This window comes from Paramisgurnus dabryanus, chromosome 22 (assembly GCF_030506205.2).
Source record: "Paramisgurnus dabryanus chromosome 22, PD_genome_1.1, whole genome shotgun sequence".
NCBI classification, from domain to species: Eukaryota; Metazoa; Chordata; class Actinopteri; order Cypriniformes; family Cobitidae; genus Paramisgurnus; species Paramisgurnus dabryanus.
In genome coordinates, this window is record NC_133358.1 from 14,658,980 (window position 1) to 14,673,503 (window position 14,524).

Consider the following 14,524-nt stretch of genomic DNA (forward strand, 5'->3'; position numbering starts at 1 on the left):
TAACTGGACTCCTGAAGCTAAAATAGCTTTTGAGGGATTGAAAGATGCCTTATGCGCAGCTCCTGCACTTGGCATGATTTATCACATAAAGTTTTTTACATTACATGTAAACCAACAAAAGGATTATATGACATCTGTTTTAACACAAGAATGGGGAGATCAAAATAAGCCTGTATGGGTATTAGGGGTGTCCTCGACTAAGGATTTACATATTCGAATCAGAATTTTCGAATCTTTCCATAGTCGACCGATAGTCGAATCATCTATGTTTGTGTGCATGGGTTGGGAGGGGGCCAGACCAGGTACAAATTGGTAACTTTTATTTTCTTTCACAAACAGCACACATAAACAACTGTCTGATAAAGTGACCAAAACTGTCTTTCAAGTAATAAACGAAGACAAAACTGACGATGCATTTATATATATATTTTTTAAGGTAAAATGTAAGGCAACATTTGTTTAATTATTCCTCATAACATTTTAAAGCCACGATCTACAGAACATCACACAAAAATACATTTTGATAACTAAACCTAAAAAAATAGCAAAGGTAATCCTGCCTTGGAAACTCCGGCTACAATTACGTGTTTTTATTTAATTTGGAGATAGCGCGTCAAAGCAGTCATGACCAAAAAAACCCGACAAATGAGAAATGACAAATAATTTGTGATTGTGACTGTAAATGATAAAAACTAATCTTTATTTACAATTCATTAAACGTTAATTTATAACAAGAAAAACACTGAAATTAATGATTATATAGACACTACGCGTTATTATTTAGCACAGAAATACCTGCTTGCTTGCTTTGACTTTGATCATCTCTGTATTCACTTTAGATACAGAAAGACCGGATGATATTATTTATTTCAGGAATCTCTTTGCTATAATTTGAAAGTGAACACCGACTGACCATAATATTAAATCACAAGAAAGACATTCGTGTCAGGCAGAAATAGGTTCGGTGCAGATACTAGTTTCCGTTTCATCACCGAAATAAAAAAAAACGGCTTACCTGTTTTGTAGTTTAACTTTAAGATAGACAATATATGTTTTAAATACATTTTAAAAACTTATACTCGTCGAAAAACATCCGTTTTTTAATGTTTAGTTTGATGAACTCCTAAATATGAGACGCAGAGCACCTAACCGTTCGGCTAAATTACATGCGCAAGCATGGCCAGCACGCAATAGCGCAACATCGATACAACGAAAAGCTATCCAAAATTTACATACTTAAATTAGATCGGAATTTACGTTTATAATAAATACAATTTTTTTTAATAAAATAAGGTCAGAAGTAACAAAGTGCAGAACAAATATGCAAAATGCCTCTAGTGCACGGAAACAAAACACAAGCCAAATAGTTAAATCAGATAACCCAAAGTGATTTATAAATAAAATAAAATATAGAAATTATTAAAAGAACGAAAGACATAGTTTAATTTGCCAGCTTTGTCTTTTAAATGTCGAAACAAAAAGGCAAGGCTTTAATAACATAGAGACCTCTTATGGACGTGAAGTCCGGTCATAGGGGTTGTTGGATTTATTAACGCATTTTAAAAATATTTATTGAAAGCTGCTACTTCACATATTATTTGCAGCATTATCATAATATGCAGTATATTAATATATTGTGAGAAAGCTGTTATATGTGAAATCAGATAATGTGTGCACCCATACGGCCAAAATTAAATGATCCTCATTTCATAACACATCTGCGACGATTCGACTATGAGATTGGTAGTCGAATCAGGCTTCTCCTATCGATGCATCGAATCTTCGACTATTCGGGGTCACCCCTAATGGGTATTATTCACAACAACTTGACAGGGATTGGCTGAGATGCTGCTAGTGGTGCACAGCTCTCATTCTGAAGTCTGAAGTCTTCTTAATATGAAATAACATTTTATTGTGATCAATGTTGATGATGGAGGAGCCCAACTTACTCATCCACTATTGTTTAATACAGAAAGGCTTTACAGTTTTTGTTAAGAACAGAGTGAAAATTATATGATGACATAATTTTTTGATGGTTGCTGGCAACCAATGTGTTTTGGATCTGTAGATGAAATGTGTCTATTTACCTAAAGAAATATTTGTACAAATGGCTTTCCATAGTTTTGCACACGTCTCTCAAAATCAAAACCAGGAAGAAACTCTTTAACTAAGTGAAAGTGAAACTTCAGCGCTGTTTAGACCTTCGGTGTTTCTCTCTATCAATGTTCATGCAAAGAAATGGCTGAAGCCAGTATTTCATGGGCTCAGGATCAGTTTTCTTGTCCAATCTGTCTGGATCTACTGAAGAATCCAGTGACCATTCCCTGTGGACACAGTTTCTGTATGGACTGTATTACAGACTGCTGGGATCAGGATGATCAGAAGCGAATCTACAGCTGCCCTCAGTGCAGACAAACCTTCACACCAAGACCTGTTTTAGGTAAGAATGTGGTGATTGCTGAAATGGTGGAGAAACTGAAGAAGACAAAACTTCAATCTGCTCCTGACTCTGCTCATTGTTACGCTGGACCTGGAGATGTGGAGTGTGACATCTGTACTGAGAGAAAACTAAAAGCAGTCAAGTCCTGTCTAGTGTGTCTGAACTCTTACTGTCAAAATCACCTCAACCAGCATGAGAATTTCTTTAAAGGTAAAAACCACAAAGTGATCGATGTCACTGAACGACTACAAGAAATGATCTGCAAAAAACACAACAAACAACTAGAAATCTACTGCCGTACTGACCAACAATGCATTTGTTATCTCTGTACGATGGATGTTCACAAAAATCACGACACTGTGACAGCTGTTGCAGAGAGGACAGAGAAACAGGTGTGAACTTACATAAATTAAATTAAATTATTAAACATTTTAATATCTATTTATATTGTCATCAAGATTTTGTAACAGACGTGTTTATGTAATATTACCCTTCATGTGATTTGATCTTTGCAACAGACACTTTTGGGAGAAACACAAAGAAATTTAAAGCAGGGAATTCAGGAGAGAGAGAAGAAGCTTCAGGAGCTGAGACAGACTGTGGACTCTCATAAGGTGAGTTTTAAAAACATCTGCTGGATGAGAAGTTTCAGAGCCAGTGATGAATGAAGTGTTTGATGAGTTTTAGTCTGACTGAAGTTCACTGTGGCTGTGTGAGACAGCAGTAAGATCTGATTGTAATGTTTGTCCTAACAGCGCTCTGCACAGACAGCAGTGGAGGACACTGAGAGGATCTTTACTGAACTGATCCGATCCATTGAGAGAAGACGATCTGAGGTGACACAACTGATCAGAGATCAGGAAAAGACTGCAGTGAGTCGAGCTGAAGGAGTCATGAAGCGTCTGGAGGAGGAGATTGATGATCTGAAGAGGAGAGACGCTGAACTGGAGCAGTTTTTACAAACAGACGATGACATTCATTTCCTGCAGGTAACAGATCTGAAAAACAGGACATTGATCATTTTACAATACTTGATCTTTAATAAGATTATGGTTAGAGATATTTTAACATGATGGTCATAATTTAAGAAACTTTAAAAACAAAAGGATTTTGCATTACAATTTATGTTCATAGTGTGAGTTTTGGAGATTGTGTGTCTCACACTGTAGTTGTAAAAAGCAAAGATTCTTTAGAGACAATGACAAAACAAGATAATAAGAATGACATCTATTGTAAAATTTGAGATGAGCAAATAAGAAGCTAGTAAACATAATTATTGTATTATTTTATTTGTTTTTGTCCTGTAGAGTTTCAAGTCTTTCTCTGTGACTTCTGGATCTTCAGATGTTTCCAGCATTACTCTCAGTTCTCTTCTTACTTTTGATGATTTGGGAAAATCTGTTTCTAAACTCAGAGATAAACTGGAGGATTTGTGTAAAGATGAGATTAAACGTATATCTGACAGAGGTAAAGTATCAGACATGCATGTGAGCAGTGAGTCCTGATGTATGTTGTGTTTTCACATAGAAATTATTCTAACTGTGTCTGTTTATTTCTATAGTAAAATCCACTGAAATTATTTACAACGAACCCAGAACTAGAGAGGATTTCCTACAATGTAAGTTAGTAAAACCATCAAACACACCCCGCCAAATGAAATGACTATACACTACAGTGTGCTGAAGAGTTGTGTAGTAACTTTATAATGATAATATAAAACAATATATTACATACTCAACTCAACTCAACTTTTATTTATAAAGCACTTTCAAAACCATTAAAATGGACCAAAGTGCTGTCCATAAGTGTAAAACAACTTTAAAATTACACATAAATTCCAATAAATTCTAAAAAACAACAAGACAAAACATCATCACATGACACCACAAATCACTCACATAGTCACTCACAGTTCCCGGACCCTATCAGATACCGAACGCTTTATAAATAGATACGTCTTCAAACCTTTTTTAAAAGTATACATGCTTGGCATTGATTTCAGTGATAGCGGCAATTCATTCCAAAGTACAGGGGCCGCAACAGAGAAGGGACGGTTAGCAACATATTCTGAGAAGAGCGTAATTGACGTTGAGACTGATATGGGATTAACATATCATTTATGTATAGGAGCTTGATTGTGTAATGCTTTAAAAACAAACTTTAACACCTTGTATTGGATTCTGAATTTAACAGGTAACCAGTGAAGGTTTATCAATACAGGTGTTATGTGATCTCGTTTTCTGGTATTTGTTAGAAATCTCGCTGTAGCATTCTGAACATACTGAAGACGAGTAACCAGTGATTCACTTATGCCTAAATAAAGAGCATTACAGTAATCTAACCGGGTTGAAAAAAAGGCATGCAGTACAATCTCCAAATCATTGTATAAAAAGGATGGGTTTTAATTTGGTTAATTTTCTCAACTGAAAAAATGATGATTTCACGACGCTATTAACTTGGCGATCAAAGTGCATTTCAGAATAAAAAATAACACCGAGATTCTTTACCTGACTACACATTTTATGGGTCAATAGTCCACAATTTCCAGCCGGACTATTCCCAGGCCGTTTATTCCGAAACACAATAAACTCAGTCTTATCATCATTTAATTGTAAAAAATTATTTGCTAGCCATCCCTTTACCTCAGTCAAGCACTTATGAATTTTACATACAGTAGAGTTGAGTTACAAACATTTACTTATCAACTGCTGTGTTTTTGTTTTTCTTTTTCTTCTACATCAATGGGTTATCATGGTAAGGAAAAACATATCAACAAAACCCAGAAACAAATTGGTGTCTGTCTTAGAAGGGGAGATGATCTATATAACATGTTCTCCTTAACCTGTGTTTAGTTTCCAGTCAACCACTACAGTGTTTAGACATTTCTAACACATTTACTACACCCATATTCAGTCTGTGTCCAAACATGACCATACAGGACTATAAAGTTTACACATTTTAACTGATTGCATATTACAGATAATGGTGAGTCATTTGTGCACATTGATATCCCAGAGGTGAAAGGGCATTAGGGCAGATGTTATTTCATTGCTCTTCCTGGCTGGTAGTTGTGTATTGTTGTCATGATCTTCAGTATAAACTCACTGCACATACACCACAGAAAGCTGGCACAGGTTGTTGTCCCATCAATGTTATTATTTTATTACTAAATGCTTATTTTATTTTTATCAGATTCAATTCTGCTGTCTCTGGATCCAAACACAGTGAATAAAAATCTCCAGCTGTCTGAGAATAACACTGTGGCTACTCGCACTAAAACAGTCCAGCAGTATCCTGATCATCCAGACAGATTTGATAAGCAGCATCAGGTGTTGTGTAGAGAGAGTTTGTGTGGACGCTGTTACTGGGAGGTTGAGTGGAGTGGTGATATGTTTATATCAGTGTCATATAAGAGCATCAGCAGGAAGGGATCGGGTGTTCAGTGTAGGTTTGGATATAATGATCAGTCCTGGAGATTGTTCTGCAGTGACTCCAGCTGCTACTTCATTCACAATAACAAACACACTGAACTCCCTGTAGTGTTGAGCTCCTGTAGAATAGGAGTGTATGTGGATCACAGTACAGGATCTCTGTCCTTCTACAACATCTCTGATACAATGAACCTCATACACAGTGTCCAGACCACATTCACTAAACCACTTTATCCTGGGTTTTTGATCGATACAAACTCAAAAATTAAACTCTGCAATCTGACAAGATAAGACACAGAGATTTTACAGATAAGAGTGTTTTTCTTTGACCTACATGATTATTGAGTAACAGTTAGATGTTAAGAGTCTCTTTTTGTCTTATAAACACTTGAACACAACTCTTATCAATACATGCCATTTATTACACTCTTGCTGGGTTGCTGGATCAGATATGGACATTTTTTGGATGAATCTAACCAATGGTTGAGTATCTCAATTTATAACTCAACTATTGCTTAATAACCCAGTATTTTTTAGATTGATCTAATGATAGTTTTGAGAGTGGACGAACAGTAAATGTGAAACAGTTAAAATTAACAAAGTGTATTTTTATGTCAGATGAAGCAACAGTTTGTGTTTGTTCTGATTTTATTTTTCTGATTACTCTTATGGATATTTTAAGCATGTATTTTATTCTGATTCACTTCTTCATTTTTGTTAGAGGTTCTTTATTTTTCAGCTTTTTAACAGAATATCTGCCACTAAAACACATAGCATGTCTATAAATAGCTGTCTCAGAGTGCTTCAATGTAAATGGCTCTTGTGCGTATTTATTACACCTGTACAACTAAATAAATATAACAATAATATACCGGATATATGCATAAAGGGACTCTAATACATTGCATGTGGGAAAAGAAAAAATCTTCTGGGAGGAGGTAAAACATTTAATTGATCATTTCTACACAGATGGTATTGGACCCAAAACTGTTTTTGTTAGCGTTATACCCAGACAAACATAATTATAGCAAAACTGAATGTACTTTCATAAATATAAGTTTGTTGTCTGCAAAGAAATGTATAGCTTTGTCTTGGAAGAATGTGAGTAGACCCAGCGCCATCCAGTGGTTGAAACAGATGATGTCTAACCTCCCCTTAGAGAGAATAAAATACATTTGGAAATCACTTATTTGATAGGATTTGGGGGCCCTTCATTGATTTTGTCAAGGACTTGGATTTGACAGATGACTCTTTGGACTTTTGAGACAGGGTGACCTATAGTTCCACAATCTAAAGTTTAAGTTGAATGTTTTTTTTCTTTTAATAAAAATGGAAGAAGGCATAAGTTATACTATGTTTTTCATTTTTATGCTTAAGAACGTGTGGGGAAGATAGAAGCGTTGTTCACTGTGTTAGTTCTGTACTGTTTAATTATTGCCTTTTAATGGGTTTTAATGCATGTAATGCAATCACTTTGTGCAAAATGACAAATTGTATCGACATGAATGTGATTGTATATAAAAGAAGAAAATCTTAATAAAAATATTTTGGCAAAAAAAAGTCTGCCACCATTGTATAGCTGTCATCATTCTGTAATGTATGGTTTGAAACTGTATATTTTTTCACATAAGAAAAATCTGTGTATTTATTTTAACTTGCAACATGCTTGAAATCTATTGTGCCCTTTCATCTAGCATGCATCTTCTGACATTTAGTTGTATATTGATTGATTTCTTACTTATTTTGCTTTCCTCCCCTACACTCAAATGTGTAAATACTGTAGTTTAATATAAAACAATGTGTTAAAATTAACACATCCTGGTTGTGTTATTTTAACACAATCATATTAAGAGTGTAGTAAAAAAACTGTTTAGTCAAGTACAGTTTATTAACATGTACTTTAGTATAACTAAATGTTTTTGTTGCGCACTATTGGTATATTTTAAGTCTGCTAAATTGAAAACAACAAATTTTGTACTTAATGCACTTAAGTTGTGTGAAAGCAGTGCTGAGGTCTAAAATTATGTTAAATATACTTTGTTGTGCTAAAGTGGAACTATTCAAAGTATACTTAAGTATCTACCCTAATTTTTTGCAATATACAGAACATAACATTCAATGTGCACTTCAAATTTATTTTGATAACATTACAACTGCAACTAAATTACACTTTAAGAGTGATCAAAGTACATTTATGTTATACTTATAATAAACTGAGGCCATACTATTATTTTACTATTAGTTACATTAAAACACATTTGAAGCATAATAAAATTGTATTGTAATAAAACTTTGAGTGAGATGTAGTATGCTTAAAACATACTCAAAATTGCTTGCAATGACATTGGAAGTACTTTTAACTCAGACTTGTGTATTTCAGGTAACACTAAAATGTGCTAAAAGTGCTATTTAATTGAACTTAAAGTGTCATTAAAATACACTTCATGCAGGCTAGGACTTCTGTTTAATAGTACCTTGAGAGCACTGAAAAAAGTGTTAATAATTCTTCATACCAAGATTGAATATTTGCTTTACCTTGACATTTCATACAAACCACTTTGTATACAAATCTTGTGTGTGTCTGGATTTGAACCGGGGTCCCTCCTGTACAAAGGTACTGTCTTTACCAACTGTGCCACCATACATTTGCAGAGAAAAATGAATTTAGCTCTCTTAAAGAAATGCATTTAAAAATGCACTAAACATAAGATAAAAATGTTAGTGTTCCTAGAGTGTATATTGCTTTCATAATTTATTTAATGTGCTTAATTGACATGGTCCAAGTATTAACTTGAAAATAGAAAATCTTGGAATTACTGTTTTTGTATGACTTTGTGTGATCATGCAGTTGGAAAAATGTACACAGCCATTTATTATGCAAGTAATGTAGTGTGCAATTACATTTTATTGTACATAAATTACAAAAAAATACATTCCATTAAACCTTTCTTCTATTTGCAAATTGCTTGTTGCACTTGCGTCGTAGGCAATTTCGCACATCCACTGGAGTTGCATTAGGAAATTCTGCCATAACGGCATCTATAAGGAAAAACTAAATGCATTAGTTCATACCACACAAACATTGGTTTGGACCAAAAGAAAGTCACATCGAAAACATGATTAACACACCCTGAGGATAACATTTGAATACATTTAAATCTTAGCCATTCCAAAGAATACTGGAAGAGCTTTAATAATGAAAATCAACAGCATATGCTTCACTGCAGAGATGTTGGTACTGCAGCAATCAAATCAAAAATAGCATTTTATCTGTTAAGGCATGCACCATTTCCTTATCAAGTTGGTTTTTGGTGGGTCACCTGGCCGAGACTTTCCTGTGAAAGTGGATTCTTGTAGTAAGTAAGCACGTCTCTGTAATGAACATAAAATCCAAGTTCTCTTTTATAAAATGGTCATTTAGAATAAACGCCTTGCTCGCAATCGAGCCCGCGTTTAATAGTGCAATCCTGTAACATCGCTCGCGTGACAGGGATTCGCCTGAAACAGGCTGGATGGCATGATCCGTCTGACAGGTAACCAGGCAAGGACACGCTGGCGGGGCGCTCTATGGCAAACAGGCCGTGTGGTGAAGATCCGGCCGGAGGTGGTCCGCCCAGGTGATGGCACACAGGAAGAAGCTGCCATGACCTTGTTTATAAATCATTGTATCATCAGTAACTCAACTAATATCAGCTATCACAGTGTGAATGGATGAGCATGTTAAATCTTCATCAGAAATAAATCATTCAGGTACCTTCAGGATACTCATCTAGCTACAAACTGTGACTGACGATTTCTTATTTTGGATGATTTTTTTTATCTTATGTACATTAGGGCATGATAAGGTGTGAATTGGGAAGCATCAACTTTGTCATCTGTTTTGCATAAACTTCACTAACTCAGGCAAAAGAAATCCATGTGAAATAAGAAGCAATTCTTCAAACAAAAAAAACTTTGACTTATAAGGCAAATAATATAATTTGTAGTTACAAATGAATTTAAAATGTAACAGATGCATTTTGATTAGCATGACCTTAAATCCACTCAGCAGGACAAGTTACGCTTGTCACACCAGACAAATATGTTTTGGACACGCCTTACAAAATCTGAATAAGGAAACAACTCTTAAACTAAGAGAAACTAAAACTGAAGTGCGTTTGAGGTTTGTACACGTCTCTCTATCTGTGTGTTTGGTAAAAATGGCAGAAGCCAGTATTTCAAAACTGTTTAAGTTAATTCATGTGTACAGCAGAAAGTGGTATGCAATTGACTCAAAAACCATAAAAAACGATCAGGTTACTCACGTAACCCTGGTTCCCTGAAATAACGTGAAAGAGCATTGCGTCAGTTGCTGACATTATGGGGGAAACTTCTGTTTACTCCGCAATTGAAGCCGTTGGTTAACGTCTGTAAAAATTACAGACCTATGGCGTTCGAGCCAGGGAAAGGGACGGGACTACGGCCTACAATAGTCTGGGAAAGAGCGCCATGAACTCACCGTGCATACACAACGGCCTTACCGGAGAGACACTGTATGTGGCCCTAAATCCAGCATATTCACAGCTTTAAAAGCAAAAGTGTAAGCACCATATAAAATGTTACACGCATACGGTGGTTTTTAAACGCACTGGGGAGCACATAACATAGCACAAGACGGTGGGATCACTGAGCGCGCCGCGGGTGTGCGAGAATTAAGTAAGTCCAGAGTCGCATTGGTGAGTTTGCTAAGCGCACTGCGATGTACACATAAAACGCATGAGCGTGCATGATTAAGCCGAGAGAACCTGCGCTCGTAGGGCAGGAACATCTAAGCTGTAAATCTGACAAACGTAGATGGCGAAGACCAGCCGGCCGCATTGCAAATATCAAGAATAGATACCCCTGTAGACCAAGTCCATGATGAAGCCAACCTCGCATAGAGTGGGCTCTAACATCAACAGGACATAGCTCATTGAGGAAGGTGTAAGCCAGTGCGATGGCTCAACGATCCATCTAAATAGCCACTGTTAGTAACCGGCATACTTAGTGAGTGATCTGCGAAGTACATCGTGAATACATATAGATGAATCAGAGTGTTATAGTGCACAGGCCGGCACGATTCTCGAGTGCGCTGTCATGTGTCCTGAAAATAAAATTGTGCGCACACAGGTGAACCCTCGAGTGCACTGTGAATGCATATAGATAAATCAGTGCACAGAACGCGCCGTGAATGTGTACAAATATGATTGATGAACCCAACACACCGTGAACGTACACAGGTGAACAACAATAGTGTGCATGTGTCACAAATGGATAACACAGCCGTGTATACAGGTGAGCCTCTCCAAGTGCACCTTTAGTGTATACCGAAATCTTATAGTGTGCATAGGTGAGCTTCTCTAAGTGCACAGTGGACGCATATAATTAAAACACATATCGTGCATACAGGTGAGCTCTCGGGCGCACCTTTTAATGCAGCAAACCCCAGTAGCGTGAAAGGCAGGGATGTCGAAGCTGTACATTTGACAACGTGGATGGCGAGGACCAGCCGGCCGTGTCACAAATGTCAAAAAATGAAAAACCTCTAAGACTATGCCAAGGTAAAGGTATTCCACACATGGAGTAGAGTTTAACCACGAATGAACATCATCTGTCAAGGGAGGTGATAACTTCAACGATCCATAGATAGCCTGTGTTGACAGGTGCGCTAGTGAGTGATCTGTGAAGCAGACGAACATCTGATTTGTCTGATGTATGTCAGAACGGTTAGTGTAAAACCACAACCACAGCATTGACGGGGTAGAGTGTTTTTCTTTTAATGGTTGTCCCCCGTTGACCAAAGGGAGGACGAGAGAAAAAACCGTGTGTCTTTTAAAGGGTGCTTGCTGCACCTGCATTGAGGACCTTGGACAGTTCCAGAGCGCTGCGCCTCGGGCCCCGTATGCATCTGAGAAATGACAGGTTTGTGATTTAAATAGAATGGCCGGCCGTAAAAGCGTGGTTCGCTGTTAGACTTTTAGCCGTACACCAGACAGGGACAGATCAGACTTTGCATAAGGACGCCTCGTGAAAGGGGTCCTTGCTGCTGTAAAGTGTCATCGTTTCATAAAGGCATATAAAGGATATAGCTTATATTATAAAGGAGATACCTCGTCAGCTTGTACAGGGGGCGAGATCTCAGCCTGGCTCTGTGAATAATGAAACCACCGTAGTGTGCTGCAGTGCTAAAATCACCTCCTTAAATGGACTGCATGTACAGTACGAGGTGTTTGATATTAGACAAACGAGCATTCCACGTGTTGAAGGCTGATTGCCGTCACAAGGCATCTCCAACCCACAGCAGATGCTGGGCGAGCTCATATCGATAGTACTTCATGCAGCTGTGTGTAACGTAAAGCATAAGCATCCCGGCCGTCAGCTCAGGGCGGGACCTTTGCTTAGTCAAAACTAAAGTGGTCTTATGAACAGAATGCTACGATATTCAGCTTTTTGGGACTCGTTAGGAGGGTACGTGAGCCCACCTTAAATGAGATGCCGCGCGTCTGACTGTGAGCGCGCTATGGTGTTAAGCTTGCTTTTCGAGCGACATGAACCGAAACTCATTGTGACGGGTAGCAAACTCACTTGGAGGTTCATATTTCCGTTAATTTCTCCGAATGTTGGAGCGGAGGTGTGAGCATCTTCGGATCCACTGATATAAGCCATCTGGCCAAAAAATGTCATAAACCCCTTGGCTGTAAGCCTTTTGAATGGCCGTCTGGAGAGGGCGCGATTCAAAACGCCTGGAGCTATGAAAAGGTCTGAGGCTGCCGTCTCTCTAGAAAAAGAAAATAACGTCCGTAAGACCTTGCTCGCTTGCACTGTCAGCACCGTAGCGGAAAAAGTGGGATGGTCTGCGAACGAATTTCAGCAAGAAAGCGTCTGAATTATTGTTTAGAATCCAACCCGGTGTCCCGGGAATGGATCGCCAAACCTGGGTTTGACGGCGAGCGTCGATACAATTATGGACAGCGGGCCGTGTGTGCGTATATTGACCGCTTGCCTGTAAGGTAAAAAAGTGTTTAGAGACACCGCACAGCCGTGGGGTGTCAATTCACACTAAAGTATAGTGAGCATGGGAATTGCTCTTTGAGAGGAATTCAATACGGTTCGCCACTACAGTAAGGTCGCACAACCGACAGTATTACATGTGTATGTTCCTGGATAATATTTCAGGGCAGTCCAGCCGAGGCGCGACTTAACCCTTTTTCTCCCAGACAATCTGTTCTCTGCTGCCGACGCGGCTATGCTGCGAGTGAGGCCAGAGCTGGCCGCAGAGCTGGCCGTTCAGGCAGTTACCAGAGCGGCTCACAGAGCAGAGCAGTTTGTCTTGGTGGTTTGATGTTGGACTTTAACCCGTCTATGCAGAGGAGAAGTCTGCCGTGAGGCCCGCAGTATTGCCGTTAATTAAAAGGGCAGAAAAACCGGGGTATATAATAGATGTACCAATATTCAGCGCACTGATATAGGACAGGACTGAATAAAGGGAGGTGTTCGGGCCTCAGCATATTGTCAAACAAATTTGCTCTGCCTCTGATTCCATCTAAGCCAGAGAGAAATGACAGAGCAAACAAACATTGTGAGCTCTACCGGAGTGAGACAGACCCAGACCGGTTAGGCTCTATAATAAGTGTTCTTAGTGCTCCAATAACGGTGTGCTCGCCCTATCGAGCCGACGAATGAGATCGAGTCGCTGCAGGAGGGGAGGGGCGTGAAGCTCTGTGATCACTAAACACTAGAAGGCTGCACTAGAGGCAAGGAGCCCGTAAGACCATGTGCTAACTCCAATAAACTGCTGAAAGAGACCTCGCCGCTGAGGAGGGAGGAGCGAGGGACTCCGCGAGCATAGAGCATGAATGGTTGCGTTGTGACAGAAAACTGGGGCCGGACCTGCTCACTTGAGCCGCTGTGCTGGATGCTATTACAACAGCCAGCGCCTTGCTCTTTTAGCTTATAGCTTTATATAAAAAATATTGATCTTACCAGACGGCTGCAGGGGAGACCTCTTCAGGTATGTGTCCGCTGTACATGGCTCATACCACAGCAAGCGAAGGCTATCTTCAGTTTTAAGCCGGAAAGGGGCAAGGAAAGACGCTAGGCCTGGATTCCGCTGCAGGGCTTGTGTTGGCGGCGAGTAAGGCTTCTTCTTTTTCGGAGCAGCGAGAGGTTCGCGCTGAACGAGAATGCAAGTGAGTTCATGGCACTCTTTCCCGGACTATTAAAGGGCGTAGTCCCGCCCCTTTCGCGGGCTCAAACGCCATAGGTCTGTAATTTTTACAGACGTTAACCAATAGGCTACAATCGCGGAGTAAACAGGAGTTTCCCCCATAGCGTCAGCAACTGACGCAATGCGAAGTGAACTGTATTGAAAGGGAACAAAAACAATCATATTCCCCTTACGAAAATGAACCATGTTTTTTTGTGTAGGCCTATTGATTACTGTTAGCAAAACCATGGCAGATAATATAATTTGTAGTTACAAATGATTTGAAAATGTAACATAGATGCATTTTGATTAGCATGACCTTAAATACACTCAACAGGACAAGTTACACTTGTAACACCAGACAAACAAGTTTTGAACACGTCTTTCAAAATCAGAATAAGGAAACAACTCTTAAAGTAAGAGAAACTA

The 14,524-nt window shown here is 38.6% G+C and overlaps 1 protein-coding gene across 1 annotated transcript; it reads left to right on the top strand.

Annotated features, from left to right (window-relative positions):
* The first annotated feature begins 2,169 nt into the window (after positions 1–2,169).
* LOC135785440 (E3 ubiquitin/ISG15 ligase TRIM25-like) lies at positions 2,170–7,420 on the top strand. Its single transcript, XM_065294867.2, has 6 exons — positions 2,170–2,832; positions 2,959–3,054; positions 3,196–3,429; positions 3,748–3,907; positions 4,002–4,058; positions 5,633–7,420. Exons 1-6 carry the CDS (start codon positions 2,239–2,241, stop codon positions 6,160–6,162), a joined length of 1,671 nt encoding a protein of 556 aa, XP_065150939.1. The 5' UTR covers positions 2,170–2,238; the 3' UTR covers positions 6,163–7,420.
* Positions 7,421–14,524: the final 7,104 nt, after the last annotated feature.

What these genes read in the sequence shown, in the direction of transcription:
- LOC135785440 (XM_065294867.2), top strand. Translation starts at nt 2,239, where the DNA reads ATGGCTGAAGCCAGTATTTCATGGGCTCAGGATCAGTTTTCTTGTCCA. An exon ending in CAGAGAGGACAGAGAAACAG is followed by an intron (nt 2,833 to 2,958) that starts GTGTGAACTTAC and finishes TCTTTGCAACAG; the next exon opens with ACACTTTTGGGAGAAACACA. An exon ending in TAAACGTATATCTGACAGAG is followed by an intron (nt 3,908 to 4,001) that starts GTAAAGTATCAG and finishes TTATTTCTATAG; the next exon opens with TAAAATCCACTGAAATTATT.